Here is a 19,770-nt window from a genome sequence, read left to right as displayed (position 1 = left end):
ACCACAAAACTGCTCGACGCCTTCGGGAATGCCAAGGGATTAAGATCCAACTTTAGGAAAAGCTCCATTACGCCGATCCGCTGTGGTGACACCTTGCCAGCAGCAATTCAAGAACTAGGCTGCGACATCAAGCACTTCCCATGCTCCTATCTTGGGATGCCCCTCTCGGACTCAAAACTTCGCAGAGTGGATTTTTAGCCAGCAATTGACAAACTAGGGAAGAAGCTCAAAGGATGGATCATAATGCACATTTCTCTAGATGGTAGAATTGTCTTAGTTAAGCAGGTTCTTTCAGCCATGGTGGTCTATCATATGCTCGTCCTAGAGCTGCCGATGTGGCTAAGGGAACAAATTGACAAGTTGCACCGAGGATTTCTGTGGGAAGGGAAGGAGCTTGCAAATGGTGGGAAGTGTCTGGTAAGCTGGAATGTGGTATGCCGGCCAACATGTTTCGGAGGACTAGGAATCTTGAATCTTGCAGCACAGAGTACATCGCTGAAACTACAATGGATGTGGATGCAATGGACTGACCCAGACATGGCATGGACTGATTTACCGTTGCCCTCATATCTGAAAGTGTTGAACCTCTTTGCGGCATCAGCCAGATTCCACCTTGGCAATGGACATCGAATCAGGTTCTGGCTAGACCCATGGATGGATGGACTGGCTCATTGTCACTGGTTCCCAACACTCTTTTCCTTCTATACGAGGAAGAAGCTCTTGGTACCACATGTTATGGAGGAAAGCCAATGGACAAGACACCTGAAGACAACCATCTCACCACATGCTATCCGCGAATTCACAAGATTATGGGCGATGATGCAAGTAGTTACTCTAGGTGATCAACCGGACACAGTTTCTTGGAAGTGGACTTCCAATGGTCAATTCTCCACCGCGTCTGCATACACCATTCAATTTGAAGGCTCTCGGTGATCAATTTTCAAGCAACTCATTTGGCAATCAGATGCTACCCTGAAATGCAAGACATTCTCCTAGATGGCCGCTCTGGGGAAAATCCTGACTGCAGATTGCCTAGCAAAGAGAGGTTGGCCACACAATTCGATTTGTCGGTTGTGCGGTGTACAGCAGGAGACTACGCCCCACTTACTGGCCGTCTGCTCCTTTGCTGTCAAGCTCTGGAACATGGTGCTTCAGCGGTGTGGCCTGCCAACCACGCTTGGACTGGCCACCACGACCTCTTCGTTGATTCCATGGTGGATGGAGCGAGGAGCAAGTGCCGAAGATTCACCAAAAAGCTTGGAACTCGCTCGTCCAAATCGTTTGGTGGAACACTTGGAAGGAGAGGAATGCTTGCATTTTTTACAACCAGACTTCGACAGTTGATCAGGTGATGTCCCGCATCAAGGACGACATCGAGCAATGGACGGCCGCCGGCAAGAGCAAGATCGCAATGCTGATCCACAGACCTAGAGAACCAGATTAATTATCTAGAGGACCCTTCTGTTAGGTGTTCTGTGGGGATACTTCCTCTGTAACCCTCCTGCTGTAACAACAACTCTCTTCTACTAATATCAAGGAAAAGATGCTCCGTCAGCATTTTGTTAACAAAAAATCTTTATAGAACCATAAAAACAATGAATGAATAGGTGACCTAGTAGCACACTCATCTTTAGCAAATTTGAACACATGAAAATCAAGAAATACATGAGCTAAATAGGGATGGCAATGGGTACCCATTACCCACGTACCCGATGGGTAAAACCCCATTAGGGTAAGGGTATGAGATAAAAAGTTACCCATGGGTATATAAATAGGGAAATCTCAAACTCATCGGGTAGAGCGGGTACGGGTATGGGATAGTATGACCCATACCCGCATACCCATATATCCATATAAAATTTCACAATCACGACTTTATTACCTCTATACTTTGTCTTGTTTTGTGAACTTAAAAGTATGACTAATTGACTGTTGTTGTTTATGACTATGTATTGTTGCTTATGAGAAAGTGATGTTGTTTATGATGTGCTCTTGTTCATTATCGGCGGTATACAATGTGCCCTCTTTTATAAGTATATGCTCATGTTATGATCTGTTGTTGTGTATAAATTACGATTATGTGTTGTTGTCTGTGACTATGTGCTGCACGAATTGATGCTTTGCAAACGTGGTTATTTTTACACGCGAGTACCCGTTTACCCTGTCGGCGACGGGTATGGGAAAAATTATACCCATTGGTGGGTATGGGTACGGGAGATGGTTAAGCTCAAGGGAGTAGGGTAAGTGTATGTGGTGGCTCCACCTATACCCAAACCCGATGGGTGCCATCCCTAGAGCTAAATCAACCCTCTCCTCATGTTCCCACAAGAAAAAGAACTAATCGAGAAAATTATGCCCCACAAGCTTCCCAACACTTCAAATGAGACAATCGGTCGAGCCTTCTTATCTTCCATAGCTGGACCCCCCCCCCATCTTCTCCCAGGTTTTGTTTCTCTTTTTGTATGTATCTCTTTCACCATCTCTTTCCAATCCCCACCACCATGCCTATCATCAGAGCTCTTCCAACCTATAGATTTCATTGCCTTACACTACTCTAAACATGGCCGCCGCCAAATTCATGCCCCTTCTTAGCCGCATCCATCGGCCTCCCCATCCGACGACACTAATTTGCTTATGTCGTCACAGATCTCACAAGGCATCCATGGATCTGGGTTCTAGGTTTCTTTGATACGGGTGTCAATTGCTAGCCCTATCCTATATCTATGACACCCTTTTACCGATACAATGAAGTAGGTATATTCTTACCAGATCTATGGTTCTTTAGCCAAATTTGAAATTACGATTGATAGTTATAATTAGTTTTATTTTGTGGATCTGGTTGTTTTAGGAAAATGAAAATATGTACTTTTGACAAATATTATTTTTCTTATGTGGATAGCAAGTTCTTTTGTTATAAATATATGGTTTTGTTAGCCTCATATGAAAGTTGGTACATTTTTGTGCACCGAGGCGATTCAGAATAGTAAGTTTTTCTGCAAATTCTCAATGTCCTACACAGAGTTCCGAACTCTTCAAATGAGAGAACTAGTCCAGTCTTATCGTTTATAGTTGGACCCCTCCCATCCACTTTTTTTCATCTTTGTCTTCTGCCATCTCTTTCCAATCCCCTCTGTCATCCCTATCGTGAAAGCGGCACAAACCTCCAGATCTTGTCGGTTTCCACCAATCTGAACACGACCGCCGCTGAATCCATGTCCCTTCTCACACGCATCCATCGGCCTTCCCACATCTAGCGACACTAACTTGCTTATGTCGTTAGAGATCTCACATGGTGTGCACAGATATGGCTTCTAGGTTTCTTTGACATGGGTGTTTATTGTGCTAGCCCTATCCTTTACCTATGTTACCCTTTTGCCGATGCAAGGAAGTAGGTAAATTCTTACCAGATCTGTGGTTCTATAGCAAATTTTAAATAACCATAGATAGTTATATTAGTTTTTCTTGTGTGGATGTAGTTGTTTTAGTAAAACTTAAAATATGTAGTTTTGATAGTATTTTATTTTTCTTATGTGGAGGGCAATTTATTTTGTTAGAAATATATGGTTTTGTTAGCCTCAAACAAAAATTGGTATGTTTTGTAGCATACTAAATTTTGAGGCGATCCAAAACAATAAGTTTTTGACCAATCTCCCCAATTTTTGTTTCTTTTTCGCATCTTTATCTATTACAATCCCCACCGTCATCCATATCACAAAGGAATGCCAACATGTAGATTTCGTTAGCTTCCACCACTCTAAACATGGGCGTCGCCGACTCTATGTCCCTTCTCAGCCGCATTCCTCGGCCTCCCCGCATCTTGCGACGCTAATTTCCGTATGTCGTCATAGATCTCACAAGGCGTGCACAGACCTGGTTTCTAGGTTTCTTGGATATGGGTGCCTATTGTGCTAGGCATATCGCTATCTGTGTCATCCTTTTTGCCGATGCAATGAAGTAGGTAAGTTCTTACCAGATCTGTGGTTCTTTAGTCAAATTAAAATAACCATTGATAGTTTATATTAGCTTTTTGTGTGGATGTGGTTGTTCTACAAAAACTTAAACTATGCACTTTTGATAGTGTATTGTTTTTCTTATGTGGATGGCGATTTCTTTTGTTAGAAATACAAGGTTTTGTTAGCCTCAGACAAAATTTGGTATGTTTTGTGCAGCATACTAAATCTTTAGGCGATCCAGAATAGTAAGTTCTCGAGTAAATCCTCATTGTCCCACACACTTCAAATGAGAAAACCGGTCTAGCCTTCTTACCTATTATAGTTGGACCCCTCCCACCCCCAATTTTTTTGCATCTTTCTATATTACCATCTCTTTACAATCGCTACTGTCATCCATATCACAGAAATGGTGCCAACCTATAGATTTTGTCACCTTCCACCACTCTAAACATGGGCACCGCTGACATGTTCCTTTCAGCCACATCGATCAGCCTCCCCACATCTGGCGATGCTAATTTTCTTATGCCATGACAGATTGCACAAGGCATGCACAGATTTGGTTTCTAGGTTTCTTTGACATGAGTGCCGATTGTGCTAGCCCTGTCCTCTATATATGTCATACTTTTGCAGATGCAATGAAGTATGTAAGTTCTAACTAGATCTGTGGTTCTTTAGACAAATTTGAAATAACCATTGATGGTTATATTGGTTCTTGTTTTGTGGATGTGGTTGTTTTTGGAAAACTTAATATACATAGCTTTGAGAGTATACTATTTTCTATTGTGTACGGCGACTTCTTTTATTATAAATATATGATTTTGTTAGCCTTGGACTAAAGTTGGTATGTTTTTTGCAACATAATAAACTTTGAGTCATTTCAGAATAGTGGAGCAAATTCTCATTGTCCCACACACACACTTCCGAACACTCAAACGAGACAACTGGTCCAGCCTTCTTCTGTTTTATAGTTGGACCCTCCCTCCCGACCATAGTTTTCTTTCTCTTTTTGTATGTTTCTCTTTTACCATCTATTTTCAATCCCCACAACCACCCCTATCATGAGAGCGCTGCAAACCTGTAGATTTCGCCGCCTTCCACCATTCTAAACATGGGCACCACCGAATCCATGCCCCTTCTTAGCCGCATCCATCAGGCTTCCCACATCTGGTGATGCTAATTTTCTTATGTTGTCACGGATCTCACAAGGCGTACACGCATCTGGTTTCCAAGTTTCTTTGATACGTCGGTTGTGCTTGCCCTATCCTCTATCTATGACATCCTTTTGCCGATGCAAGTAACTAGGTATGTTCTTATCAGATCCATGGTTCTTTAGCCAACTTTGAAATAACCATTGATATTTGTATCAATTTTTCTTTTGTGGATGTGGTCATTTTAGGAGAAATTAAAATACATACTTTTGATGGTGATTTCTTTTGTATGAAAGATATGGTTTTGTTAGCCTTGGACAAAATTTGGCATATTTTTGTGCAGTATACAAAATTTTGAGGTGATCCAGAATAGTAAGTTTTTGAGAAAATTTGCATTGTTCTACATACACTTCCCAACACTTCAAGTGAGACAACCGGTCCATCTTTCTTATCTTTTATAGTTGGATCCCTCCCACCCCAAGTTTTGTTTCTTTTATTGCATATTTCTCTCTTACCATCTCTTTTCAATCCCTATCGTGATCCCTATAACAAAAGCGGCACCAACCTGTAGATCAGCACTCAAAACATGTACGCCGCCGACTCCATTTCCCTTCTCATACGCGTCCATCGGCCTCCCCACACCTGGTGATGCTAATTTTCTTGTGTCGTCACAAATCTCACAAGGTGTGCATAGATCTAGTTTCTGTATTTCTTTGATACGGTCCCTATTGTGCTAGCCCTATCCTTTATGGCTTTATCTATGTCATCCTTCTGTCGATTCAACGAAGTAGGTAAGTTCTTACCAGATATGTGGTTCTTTAGCCAAATTTGAAATAACCATTAATTGATATATTAGTTTTACTTTTGTGGATGTGGTAATTTCAGGAAAACTTAAAATACGTAGTTTTGATAGTATATTTTTTTCTAATGTGGATGGCGATTATTTTGTTATAAATATGTGGTCTTGTTAGCCTCACACTAAAGCTGGTGTATTTTTCTTCAACATATCAAAATTTGAGGTTATCCATAATAGTAAGTTTTTGACCAAATTCTTATTGTCCCACACACACTTCCCAACACTTCAAACAAGACAACCATTCTAGCCTTCTTATCTTTTATAGTTGAACCCCTCCCAGCCTAAGTTTTGTTTCTTTTTTGCATCTTTCTATCTTACCATATCCTTCCAATCCCCACCTTCATCCCAATCGTCAAAGTGGTGTCAACATGTAGATTTTGTTTCCTTCCATCACTCTAGACATAGGCGGTGCCAACTCCATGTTCCTTCTCAGTCGCATCCATCGGCCTCCCCACACCTAGCGAGGTTAATTTTTTATGCCATCATAGATCTCACAAGGAAAGCACGGATCTGATTTGTAGGTTTCTTTGAAACATGTGTTGATTGTCCTAGGGCTATCCTCTATCTATGTCACCCTTTTGCCAATGCAATGAAGTAGGTAAGTTCTTACCAGATATGTGGTTCTTTAACCAAATTTGAAATGCCCATTGATAGTTATATTAGTATTTACTTTTTAGAAATTTATTTTGAAAAAGAACTACTAATCCTTAGATTTTTTTAGTTCATAGATATGGTTGTTTTAGAAAAACATAAAATACGTAGTGTTGATAGTACATTGTTTTTCTTATGTCGATGGTGATTTCCTATATTAGAAATATATGGTTTTGTTAGCCTCCGAAGATTTGTGCGTCATACTAAATTTTGAGTCGATCGAGAACTACAAGTTTTCGAGCAAATTCTCATTATCCCACACACACACTTCACAACACTTCAAACTAGACAACCGGTCCAGCCTTCTTATCTTTTATAGTTTGTCTCCTCCCACCACGAGTGTTATTTCTTTTTCGCATCTTTCTCTCTTACCATCTCTTTCTAATCTCCACCATCATCCATATCAAAAAATCAGGGCCAACCTGTAATTATGTCGCCTTCCACCACTCTAAACATGGGTGCCACCGACTCCACTTCCCTTCTCGGCCGCATCCATCAGCCTCCTCACATCTGGTGATGCTAATTTGCGTATGTCATCACACATATCCAAGACGTGCATGAATCATGTTTCTTTGATACGGATGCTGATTGTGCTTGCCCTATCCTCTATCTATGTCCTCCTTTTGCCGATGCAATGAAGTAGGTAAGTTCTTATCAAACCCGTTCTTTGGTCAAATTTGAAATAATGTTTGATGTTATGTTAATTCTTATTTTCTGGTTGTGGTTGTTTTAGGAAAACTTAAAACACGTAGTTTTGTAGTTTTGATAGCATATTGTTTTTCTTATTTCGATGGTGATTTCTTTTGTTAGAAATATATGGTCTTGTTAGCCTCAGACTAAAGTTGGTATGTTTTTCTGCAACATACTAAATTTTGAGGCGATCTAGAACAGTAAGTTTTCGAGCAAATTCTCATTGTCCCACACACACTTCCCAACACTTCAAACGAGACAATAGGCCCAACCTTTTTATCTTTTATAGTTGACCCCACCCCAAGTTCTGTTTCTGCTTTTTCATCTTTCTCTCTTACCATATCTTTCCAATCTTCACCGTCATCCCTATCATGAAAGCGGCACCAACCTGTAGATTTCATTGTCTTCCACCACTCTAAACATCGGTGTCACCGACTCCATGTCCCTTCTCAGTCGCATCCATCGGCATCCCCGCATCTAACGACGCTAATTTTCTTATGTCGTCGCAAATCTCACAAGGCATGCACGGATCTGATTTCTAGGTTTCTTTGATACGGGTGCTGATTGTGCTAGCCCTATCCTCTATTTATGCCACCATTTTATCAATGCAATGTAGTAGGTAAGTTCGTAGTAGATCCTTGGTTATGTAGCCAAATTCGAAATAACCATTGATAATTATGATAGTTTTTCTTTTCTGGATGTGGTTGCTTTAGGATAACTTTAAATGCGTAGTTTTGATAGTGTATTTTTTTCTTATGGTTTTGTTAGCTGGGACGAAAGTTGGTACATTTTTGTGCAACATACTTAATTTTTAGGCGATTCAGAACAAGTTTTCAAGCAAATTCTCGTTGTCCCACGCACACTTCCTAACACTTCAAACGATACAACCGGTCCAACCTTCTGTTTGACCCCTCCCACCCCAAGTTTGTTTTTTTACATATCTCTCTCTTACCATCTCTTTTCAATCCCCATTGTCATCCATATCACAGAAGGGGTGCCAACATGTGGGTTTTGTCGCCTTCCACCACTCTAAACATGGGTGCCGCTAACTTCATGTCCCTTCTCAGCCATCGGCCTCCCCACATGACTCCCCACATCAAGTAACATAAAATGTTATGTTGTCAAAGATATCACAAGGCGTGCACATATCTGATCTTCTAGATTTCTTTGATATGGGTGCCAACTGCGTTAGCCCTATACTTTGTCTTTTTCACCCCTTTGCCTTTTTCACCCTTTTTCACTCTTTAGCCAAATTTGAAATAACCATTGTTGGCTATAATAGTTTTTCTTTTGTGGATGTCGTTGTTTTATGCAGTCAGAGATCTTATTTCAACATGCCATCGCCGCCACCACCTCGTTGATGCCACCGGGGAAACAAAAGCTAAGTAAAAGAAAAAAAACAAAGGGTACCCACTCCTTTTGTCGCCGAACTAAGAGATGGTGGAGGACCGAGGTGGTGGCGCGGAGGAGACCTTTGACAACGGCATCGGCTAAGGGTTGGGAACGAGCAATGAGACAAAGAGTAAGTTGAAGTTGTGTTGAGTTGGGTAAGTTAAAACTTCTCTCGTCCATGTTGAATAAGGCACTTTTCTGTATTATTCCTTATTAAAATTAAAAGGCAAGTTTACTCGAATAGGGCATTTTGAAGACTCAGCTCCACAGAGGCCTTAATTTTTTTATGAAATCAAAAAAATTAGTTTCAAAAACTTCTAAAATAAATGCACATGCATACAAAGATTCAGGATAAAAAACCTTGAATTGCCAGCTGCGCGAAAAAACATGGGCTTTGAGGATGAACAGTACATATATGTTAAAAAGTCACGGGTTTGTTTTCCTTTTGTGTAGCTCTCATTTTAACATATTTAGACCTGAAAATTTACACACATGTACATTATGTCTATGTATATGTGGGTTTTTTTCAGAATTTTTGAAAAATGAAAAGTTTGAATTTGAAGTTTTCAAATTAAGGCCTCCATGAAGCTGAGCCTCCAGTTGGCATTTTCAAGTTTACTCCCCTGAACAAAACCCATGGTTCACCTAACGGTTTATAAAAATAACTTCCTTTTCTTTTCTTATTCATGCACGTGGAGTTCTTGAGTTTTCTCAATCTTATTTTCTTGTAGGCCCTAAGTGGAGTTGTAGGGCATTTCGTAATGGTATTTTGTAAACGTAGAAAGTCATTTTGGCTAGGCATACTCACACTACGTGGCAAACATGGAAAAAAAATCCAACTTGATGAGGGAAAACTAGGCATAGGCACAACGGATAGCGATTTCCGGAGTCAATAGCACACACTAAATGCCCCACTTCTCCACTTTCCTCTTCTGCCGCACGTTCGCACGAGCAAGCGCAAGAGGCATGGAGATGAGTAAGCATTTTAACATGGCTGACAAGATATCAAGGATAACAACAGCCACTCTAACGAAGAGTGAAAGAGGCACTTCTATCTGGTAAACAGAAGAACAGAGAGAATGCAAGAGGACACACAGAAAGGAACCTGGCTTTCTAGTCCCATATGACCTGCTGCTAACAGCACTAGTTCTATAACTCTCCCCCTAAATAAACCACCTAAAGAATGGAAAACGGCCACCGGAGACCCATCCTTTAGTATGTACAATGTCAACTTCGCACAGACGGTATAACTAGTCTAACTTTCTGATGATTAAGATTATGTCCAGTAACCAACGCCGACTTCAGTTCCACAGGATCGCCATCACCACATACCAACAGCTAGATTGAAAAAAATTCCATTGATATTCCCCAGCACCCTTCATGGGATATACATTCCACCTAAATAGAAAGACTGGTCAGCACAGTAAACCCAATTCTTGTTTGTAGCAATAATGCAGTCATCAGATGGAAGCTTACCTGCCATAACAATCGGCAGCATTTGCTCCGGGCACTCGGGTAACCAATGTAATAAAGTTGAAAGCTCATCATTGCCACTCCCGACAAGTACCACACCTCCAATTGGCACTGTCACCAGGCTGTCCACTTTCCTGCCAGGGTGAGCACTGATGGTGTACACGCAGGCCACAGGAAGAACATTTGAGATCAGGTGGCTGTTGAGGATCCTTGCACTTGTGGCACACTAACTCGCCAATGGATGGATCATTTGCTGGGAAGTGCATATTTGAAGACTCTTCTTCTACCATGAAAGTCAATTCATCAAAACTAGCCCCTTGCTGATCAAAGCTTCCTGCAAAGTTACCATCATCTTGCAGACCAGTAGACATCCCGAATGTGTTATCAAACTGTGTATCATCAGCTTCGAGCAACTCTGTGAATGAGAAATAGGTCTGTGGTTCATATTCCTCAGCCACAATGCTGCCACCGCTAGTGTCATTCCACTGGGAATTAGTGCCCTGATCAGGACCAACAGCATATCCGTTTCCTTGGGTAAAATCCCACCCCAATAGCTCCGAAGCGTCCACACCATCAGCCTCTGACATGGAAAATTCATTCATATGACTGAAATTAATGTTTGCATCCCCTGGAGTTTGGTTCTGAACATAATACCCATTCACTGATGTTCCAGCTTGATCAAGGTATTCAGAATTCTTAACTTGTGCCCTTCTTATGGACAACTTCTGATTACTTCCTGGCACAAGGCTTCCCATGTTCATTGACAAATCAGCATTCATTGACTCCTCCCCAATCGGTTCAACTATTCCATATGAAGCAAGCAGTGGATCTTGAACTGCTATAGCAAAAGTCTCCTCACCAGAGAGCATAGTTGATTGTGATGACATAGTAGCTGTTTGTTCACTGACTTCTGGTTCAGGCTCCCTATAATCATCTGAATGAGGGCATTGTGGTATGGCTCTCCTTCGGCATCTACAGCATCGGTATTGAACCACTTCAGTTATTCTTTCTTCCTCAAGCTGCAAGGCATCACCATGAAACCACTCTGTATGCAGGAGGATACCAAGATGTTAAAAGAAAATAAAAGATAATCCTAAAAAGCAACAATAATGAGAAACATACTTACTTTGGCACCTCTCACAGCGGACATACATGAAATCTGGACTGTAAGGTTTGTTACAGAGACAGCAGGCTGGTTTTATTGAAGAACCTATACCATCCTTGCTTTTTAGGATTACATCATTGGCCCTGAAATCTTCTCCACCAGTGTCATTCTTATGTTTCCTCCAAACAAGACCAAAGTATGTGATAACCTGAACTTTTTTAGGTTTTTTTGGCTTTTCTGTCTTCGGTTTTTTAGTTTTAGCCTTAGGCTGAACCTGCACCCCTGCAATATTTTGAGTTGCCACATTTGTAACAGGTCCAGATTCTGCCTTTGGTATTGGCTGGGTTTCCACCTTCATTACTGTCTGGGTTTCCACCTTTGTTGGCTGAGTTTCCACCTTTGCAACTGGCTGAGCTTCAACCTTAGCCGCGACATTCATGGCTGGTTCAGAAGAATGGGCAGAACGAACCGTGAAGATTATTTTGGGAGCAGTCGCTGGCAGTTGGCCATTACTCTTTTGTTGAGACAAGGCAGAATTTGCATTTGTCTTGGTCTGGGTGAGATTACGCTTCTGAAAGCATAACTTGCACATCAAATTCGGAGCAGTATTGCCTCCTTTGCTTCCAACAGATCCTGATGTGCACTCTTTATGGCAATTGCCTGCAAAATATTGGTGGTTATCAATACTGTGACTTGGTATTGGACAGCTTAGATATTGGCTAGGTATAACCACACATGAGAGGGGAAAAAACTTTAAGAACATGCCAATAAACTGGTACATACCTTCACAAGAGCTACACTTTACGGCATCCCTACATCATCCAACAAAACACATATGAGAAGTGAAGAAAATCGGTTGCTATACAAGATTTTTTTTTTTGCAGTGACAAGAAAAGAATAATTGAATGAGCGCAACAGAGATGTGAAGAAGAGGACACCTGAAGGCCACATCCTTCTCGCATGAGGAGCAGGTATATACATCTCCCTTGTGAAAGAGATAGAAAAAGATATCTCCGATGGTTGCCTTTACTCGTCTTTGGTAGAAATTTGTGAAACTATTAGAGATTATGATTCCTGGACTAGGCGAGGAGCTAACCCCAGCTTTCTGCTCAAAATCCCTTACTAAATACAGTGGGACATGGATTTCAGAAAACCACAATTTGCCATTCTCATCCTGATTATCTTCTGCTTCTAAGATATTCTTGGTTACACGCACAGGAAGATGCTTCTGGTTTGAAAACTTCAGTGCATACCTTATGTTTCCATCGACTACTTTTTTATCACAAACCACTGCGTTTCTGAAAGCAGAATGGTCAGCATCAGAACTTTTTCCATCTGAAGGAATTTGGTCTGGAGGGATGAATTCCTTCCATTTTATATGAGCGTCAAGGTATCTAACCTGAGATGTATATATATATATATATTAGGATCATTGTTAATTTAAGTCAGAGTAACTCTTTTAAACATTAGGAATCATGTTCAAGATGCTAACCTGCAGAGCAAGTTGAGATGAATTATGGCTTAACCCAACACATGCTCGCCAAGCAAATTGTCGAGTTCGTCTTGGAAAATTGGAAGTTTCATGATAAGATAGACCTGCTATCTTTCTTTTACCACCTATTGAGCAACATAACATGTCAATTTATTCTTACCCTCAATGCAAACAGAGTATGGAATGATAGTCATAACAATAGCCAAAGATGAGCAGTACCTTGACGAGCAGCTTTTCTTACGGCCGAACTTGGAAGAACCCCCTTCTGCAAAATACATTTAGAAATATTTCCTCCATTCCACCAATTCACCTCTTTCCAGCTCTTGTCATCATCAGTAACAGTAGAAGATTCAGATGCCAACAAACGTTTTCTGCCCCGCCTTCCACCAGTTCCACGTTTTTGGTATGCTGCAGAACGGGATGGTCCAGCAGATACACCAGGAGATTTCACAGGCCAATCATCCATTAGCTTCAACCAGCTTGCAGAAAATGCTATCCCACGAATATTGCTCTCCAACTGCACACGAAATGTAGCAACTTTTTATTAGATAACAAATATATTTTGTTTTCTACTGCTATTTAATGCAATAATTTCTGCAGGGCTCTCAACATTATGTTACAGCTATTATTGTGTACCCAACTTGATTCACAGAAGCAAGTGATACTAGCCCGAATGTAACAGCACTAAATATGCCATTATATTTTCCATATTATTTTATTTTGCCTAATAAAGACCTTTCCATTTAGCACTTCCGATTATCCAGCGCTGAGCCATGAAGCGCTTGACGAAATTGCCACCCACACTTTTCTGCTTTTTACTTGCGTAGTTGCGTCATATAATAACATATTCATATCAGCTTTTATTGGAATATACCTTTTAGATTGAGTTACTTTGTTTCTAGAAATATGCCTAGTTATGTTAACCCTGTATATCACCTCTATTTGCTACCATTGCAGAAACCCTCCCCCCAGTCTGCTATTGATAACCACACTTGTTCATGTCCTTTCTTCAAGACTAGCTCCCATAACCATATTTTTCTTTAGGATGGACCAAAACTTAGTAAAGTTGCAGAAAGTACAGTATCTTAGCCCTTGAATCCAACTAGAAATACAAAAATAGAAGGAGAGGCAGACTCCATCTAAATATATTATCGAGTTATCCATGCAATTTCTGCAATCTCAAACAATTGAAGAAAACCTATAAATACTCATATAAAGTATGAGTTCAAATTCAAGCTATAGATGGAAAGATTTTGTGTGGTGGATCTCGACCGACCCAAGAAAAAGAATACGAGAACAGTTCTCGTGGCATTATTACAGGAGACCGAGGTGTATATGGCATGGTGAAATCCTCCGCCAGGTTGTTATTAAGGTTAAGAGTGTGGTTGTGTGCCTCGCGGCCCTCGCCAGTGAACGCGGAATTGCTTGGTATCACTGTAGCTGCGAGGTGGTTGGGTATTTGAAGGCTCAGTGATCTTAGGCTGGTCATAGTGGGAAGTAACTTAGACTAGTAACATGCATATGTTACTAGTCTATGTTTCTATCATGCAAGCCTTCATTTACTTAGATGTAGACTCATTTGCATTGGGTGTGTTATGTTACAGTAACATATGTTACTAGCTAAGTTACTCCCACTATGACCAGCCTTATTGTGTATTTGAAAGCTGCGAGGTCTTGACCATCCCTTCATTGGGTCAAGGTGGGTCAAGGGCTGCAATTCAGAGTTGGTCCCTTCCCCAGAAAATACGCCTGTAATGAAGACACGATTGAAACACGTAGAGACTAAATGCTGCATTAACTATGTTTCCTGATTTTTTAAGTAACACTAGATTTTTTTTTGCAGGAAAGTAAAACTACATTCCACGTGATGACGTGACTATTAACTAGTGTGTCCCTAAATATGCACAAATAAAGTGGTAAACCAACAATTCTGTTCTTCAAAGTATTACTGACAATTATCAAGGATACTTAAAAATTAGTTTGAATCCTTGAACTCACTTCAAGCAAGAGGGGTATTATAGTTCTGCAGTTGGAAGCTTCTTGTAGCTGTTTATGCCATTGTTGTCTCTGCTGCATGTCTTGTAGGGAACCAACTAACAGGCCACGTAAACTCTCCTCCATGTTGGTCAGATAAGCAACGATGCTGGAGAAATGGCTCTCAGAACCTTTGATTACATGCATGGCACTAAAAATTCGAGCAGATCCTTTGGAAGCATTTGCAGTGGCTAAATTAAGAAAACAAGCCTTTTTATTTCCAATTGCCGAACTTTTACAGGCAAGGCACCAGCCACATCTATCTCTTGGGACTTCCATAACCTTCTTTTCAGTACATGGCCAAACAAATTGAGCGGCTGCTGAGGAAAATGCTTTCACTTGTAGAGCGCAGTCAGCAGCCATTTTCTTCCTTGGATTTGTGATGACTTGAGATGCTGCAACTTTTCCTTCATCTGATGTAAGAACAGCTAGATTAGCGGCAGCAGATGCTGCGATATTGCCATGATTGTAAAGATTCATGTAAGCCTGAGGTTTAAATGATGACAATTTAGCTGCCTTGCCACCAATCACATTTCCAAAGGGATGTTTATTTTGAGATGCAGAAGATGAGTCTGCCTTCACAGAAATGGCGCTCCCAATATCTTCTCTGGACATGGCATTATCTTTCATCCCTGAAAAGGAGGTGGACAAGTCTGTACGAATTAACGGATATGCTGGCTGTGCATGTGTTATGTTAGACAAACCAGCTACCATGGACCCATTCTGATGAGAAACTGATGATGACCCCGAGGATCCAAAAGCTCCATTGATTGGTGTAGTATGTACGTCATTCTGAGCTAAAGAAGTTTGTAGGTTGTTGTTCTCAGTACCATCTACACTAGTCACCATGTTTTGTTCCTCCAGTTGATCGGCAGAGCACACTGTAAATTGATTAGCCACAAATTTGTGCTGCACATCTACTTCAGAAAATACTGCTGTTTTACTCTCACCACCATCTTTTAAGATTGAACGGACACTTCCATCTACTGCTTCATTTGGAGTAGCACTCAGCAACGTATTGCATTGTAGAGCATAGCTTGCATCAGTATTTTTACCTAATTTTGACCTCTCGTTCTGAAATACATCTAGCAGGTGGGGCCAGTACTCTGTTATTCTCCTACATATAGCTGTATATGCATCTGAAAGGGCAAGTACTTGGATGACCTTGACAACATCATACTGATTGTAATAACTTGCATAAGACTCTGCATTCGAAGATGTTCCAGTCCTGCATTATTTGACAGAATTACCATTAAAGAAAATTTAGGACAGAAATATATTTCCAGGTACAGGCCAGAGAAAAAGGCTGGTATTTATGGGGTAGCACTCAAACTACGGCTACGCACTAAAAAAAATACGGATCAGGAGTCAGCTGTGAACAGGTGCAAAAGCAGAATTGACAAAGGGGAAAGACGAAACAAATGGCTGAACTACATGAGATTGAGAAGGGCATATGATAGTAGAAGACTTGCTGTCCTTAAATTAATAACTGTGGTTATCAGGTCCAATAGAATATGGTTTTCCCTACATTAATTAAGTTCCGCCTAACCTTATACAGCTCACATGTTTGCCCTTATTTCAGACCCCCCCCCCAAAAAAAAAAACAGAAACATGTACTTCCTCCATAAACTAATATAAGAGCGTTTAGAATACTAAAGTAGTGATCTAAACACTCTTATATTAGTTTACAGAGGGAGTACTGTAGAATTCAACATTAATAGCAGTATTTATCGATGTAGGGCTGGCTATGCAGAGTGAATGAGAAAATGTGCCCCAGAGATTCCATTGTTCTATGCCTATCAACTAGCAACGTAGGGGACGGGGAAGGGTTTCTAGTAGAAGGTTCCCCTCCACCGGAAGAACTCTCACAAGTAGAACCACCCTCTGTATCTATGAAAATACAACACTGTGTTCGTGGGCCGCAGAGGGAAATCTGGCGCCTCGATGATCCACAATGTTGGAAAAGTAGTGGAGTCCATAGGGGGGCCTCCATATGTGGCAGAAAATATGTAAAAAAAATAACACCGTTTCCAAAAGAATGGCCCGAGCTTTACAAGGAAAAAAAACTGCTTCGTCGAACCCAATAAGCGCAAAGAGCAAGCCTGTCATCCAAAGAAACGGAAACAACCAGCAAGTTCTAAATGGCAGCTAATTAGGATAATCGCTCTATTTCTTGGATCACTAGTAAACACCAAATAATGCAGGATTGAGATGCAAGAACTTACACAAGCAGATAGTTGCAGGATCCCAGGAAGAGTCTCTCACACATGTCAATGCCAAACATTTGAGCTCCTCTTGCCCCACGCTCTATCCTTGAAGATGTTGGCCCAAGCTTGTTAACCACACATTCTGGACAGAACCAAAGTCCCTGGGGCAGAAATGCTTTGTTCAGACCAATACATCTTGAGTGATATGCCCATGGGCAGCCATCACAGCATACAAGAGTCCCATCCATTCCACATATTCGGCAATCATCACTGTTGCCATCCAGGGATGCATTTGCTACAACAGCTTCTGGACTTGTTACATTTGGAGCAGCTTCCAGATTCTGGGAATCTTCAATCTTTTTGCAAGCAGAAACCCTTGAGGGCCTAGTCAGGACTACTCGTGATCCAGCCTCTGAGAAATTACTTGAATCCATCTCATATTCCAGTTCCTCATTATAGGCCTCCCGTGCCTCCAGCTCAGTTTTGAGTTCTTCAGAATCAATGGCATGATCACAGAGTATTTGGAGGACCCTAAGCTTCATGGTAACAGGAAGCTTATAATATTCAAGGGCCAAGAGGCTTCGAGCAAAACTCTTCCCCCCTAGACTCTTGATGCAACCCATTACATAGAGGTACTCCAGTAACAAAGTTGGCCAAGTCAGTGCATCTAGCAATGACCAATCTAGATACCTGCAAATATTTGAGGAAAATTGACAGAAACAAAATCAGTATTGAAGTAAAAGGACACAAGATTCACTAAAATGATAATGATTCCACTAAATGGAGGGTTGATAGGTTACATACTTCAAGCAATTTGAAGCAAGCTCTGATCCTTCAGAGGATTTAGTCTCAAGCTGCCGCCTCAGCGCCCGCAGCAGCGAGACATGTACAGCATCGAACAATGTACTCTGCACAGAGCAATTAATGGATGCAACAAAATCATCCATGCCAAATGGACTGAGGAACAGCTGCACACTGAATGAACGGAGGAAGTTATAAACAGAAAAGAGGTGACTAATGGACTCCCCCGGCACATCAATGTCGCCTGATGACGGAGGCAACTCTGGGCCCTGAACTGGCAGGCACGGCACAATTGCCAATTCTTTAGTAGAATCTGATGAATTGCTGGAAGATTCCACATCCTCTGATACATCTGAGACAGATCCACTTTGCTGGGATGCATCAGGCATTTGACATGCATCAACCTTCTGTCTAGTAGTTGGCGGACCATTGAGCACCGTGGCAGTCCCTGATGAAACGACCAGGTCCAGCTTCCTCTTCCTGCAGCTGACTTTCATGCCAGATGCACCATTTTCCTCAGTCATGAGTAACTCCTGGAGCTGAGGATGCCCCAGCTCCTCACTCTGTCCATCCTCAAACACCACGCTGTAGGTCCCAATGCTGGTGTCGTATGATGCAACCTTCCCAAGACGAATCCTTGTACCATCAGCAGCAGTCTGGCTGATGTAGCGGCCCACCAAGCATTCCCCCTCCTCCTCTTTCACCTGACGGGCACCAGCAGGTTGGGTGGGCTGTTGATCCTCTTCCTCCATCTTCACCTCAGTTGCCAGAGCATGCTCTTGCTCCTGAATGGTGATGCCATCTACCACAGTCTTCGTTTCGCTGGCCACAGGGGCCGCAGCATGATCTGCGTCCCCCGTGCAGCAATCGTCCACATCCATCTTCCCCTCACTCACCAAGGCCAAGACGATACTCGGTTGCTCCGTTGTGGTGCCTCCAGCCGTCTCCTCCGCCTTGGCCTCACTCGTGACGGCCACGGGCGCCGCAGAAGGGGGTTCTTCTTCTCCCAGTCTCGCCGCCGCGCTGGCCTCCGCGATCTCTTCCATCACCTCGTCAGCAAGTGGCGCCGCGGACGGGGCGACGGCGGGAGGGTCCTCGGCAGGCGTCCGATCAGCAGCTTCCCGGGGCTGAGCCGCCGCGGGGTCCATAGCATCGGACGCGAAAACCCTAGCGAACCGAGTGGCGCGGCGCCTGCCTAGACAAGCATCCGCGCCGCGAATCGCGAGCGCCCCGGGCGAGATTCCGGCAGAATTCCCGGAGGGACGGGCTCACGGAGTGGCCGGGTGTGGTTAGATGCGAATCTGGAGAGTCCGCTGAACCTCGCGACGCGCTGGCGGCGGCGTGACAGCCCAAGGCCCGGCGCGAGGAACAGCGGCGAATCGGGCGGTCGGGAGTCGATCGGCGGCGGGGGTTCGCAGGGCTGCGCGGCGGCGGGGGCGGGGCAGGGGACGGGGACGGGGGCGGCGGGAGGCGAGGAGGAGGAGGAGGAGGTGGGGTGGAGGCGAGGAGCAGATGAGGAATGGGCGAGGAGGGCAGGGCAGGGAAGGGAAGGGGTTGAGGAAAAGGAAAGGGAGAGCGAGAACTGCACAGGCGAGGCGAGGCGAGCGAGCACGAGGAGGGGAAGGCAAGGGCAAGGCCGCACTCGGGCTCGCGTCGCGTCACTCCGGTCCGTGTCGCCTTGCGCGGGTCGGGTTACTCGCGCTGCCGGAGCCGGATCCACGTGACGCGAGGTGGGGCCACGCGGGCGGTGGGAGTGAGGGGCGGGGCCACGCACACGAGGGGCAGGCGGATGGCGGGCGCGACCCGGTGCGGATGGACGGGTAGGGGGAACCGCGTGCGTGGCAGGTCCCCTCGTCGTGTCCGTCCAGCCCGCCTGGCTCGGCTCAACCGGGCAAGCGGGAGGGCAGCGGCAGTGGTACGACGGACGGCCGCTCGATCTCGTTCCCCCGGCGACGCGAGCGAGCAGGA

General features: G+C 43.2%; 1 protein-coding gene across 2 annotated transcripts; it reads right to left on the bottom strand.

Moving 5' to 3' along the window:
- Positions 1-9,700: 9,700 nt before the first annotated feature.
- Positions 9,701-19,244, bottom strand: LOC125508368 (DDT domain-containing protein PTM-like). 2 transcript variants are annotated; one of them, XM_048673065.1, is made up of 10 exons: positions 17,806-19,244; positions 17,020-17,691; positions 14,759-16,022; positions 12,980-13,277; positions 12,761-12,885; positions 12,207-12,667; positions 12,052-12,080; positions 11,290-11,928; positions 10,167-11,208; positions 9,701-10,101 (listed from the first exon to the last, which is right to left on the bottom strand). In XM_048673065.1, the coding sequence occupies exons 1-9, from the start codon at positions 18,948-18,950 to the stop codon at positions 10,235-10,237; spliced, it is 5,607 nt and encodes a 1,868-aa protein (XP_048529022.1). In that variant the 5' UTR covers positions 18,951-19,244; the 3' UTR covers positions 9,701-10,101; positions 10,167-10,234. The 2 variants fall into 2 exon arrangements, with proteins under 2 accessions (XP_048529022.1, XP_048529021.1); XM_048673064.1 differs by having other exon boundaries at positions 9,701-10,088; positions 17,806-19,243.
- Positions 19,245-19,770: the final 526 nt, after the last annotated feature.

This window comes from Triticum urartu, chromosome 5, assembly GCF_003073215.2.
Source record: "Triticum urartu cultivar G1812 chromosome 5, Tu2.1, whole genome shotgun sequence".
Classification (NCBI taxonomy): domain Eukaryota; kingdom Viridiplantae; phylum Streptophyta; class Magnoliopsida; order Poales; family Poaceae; genus Triticum; species Triticum urartu.
The sequence above is the reverse complement of the archived record's forward strand: the minus strand, read 5'-3'. Positions and strand labels throughout refer to the sequence as shown.

Excerpts from the sequence above, each read along its gene's own strand:
- LOC125508368 (XM_048673065.1), bottom strand. The coding sequence starts at position 18,950 with ATGGACCCCGCGGCGGCTCAGCCCCGGGAAGCTGCTGATCGGACGCCT. Across the intron at positions 17,692-17,805 it reads CTTGCTTCAAATTGCTTGAA|GTATCTAGATTGGTCATTGC; the intron begins GTATGTAACCTA and ends AAATATTTGCAG. Across the intron at positions 13,278-14,758 it reads TAATACCCCTCTTGCTTGAA|TTGGAGAGCAATATTCGTGG; the intron begins GTGAGTTCAAGG and ends TTTCGTGTGCAG.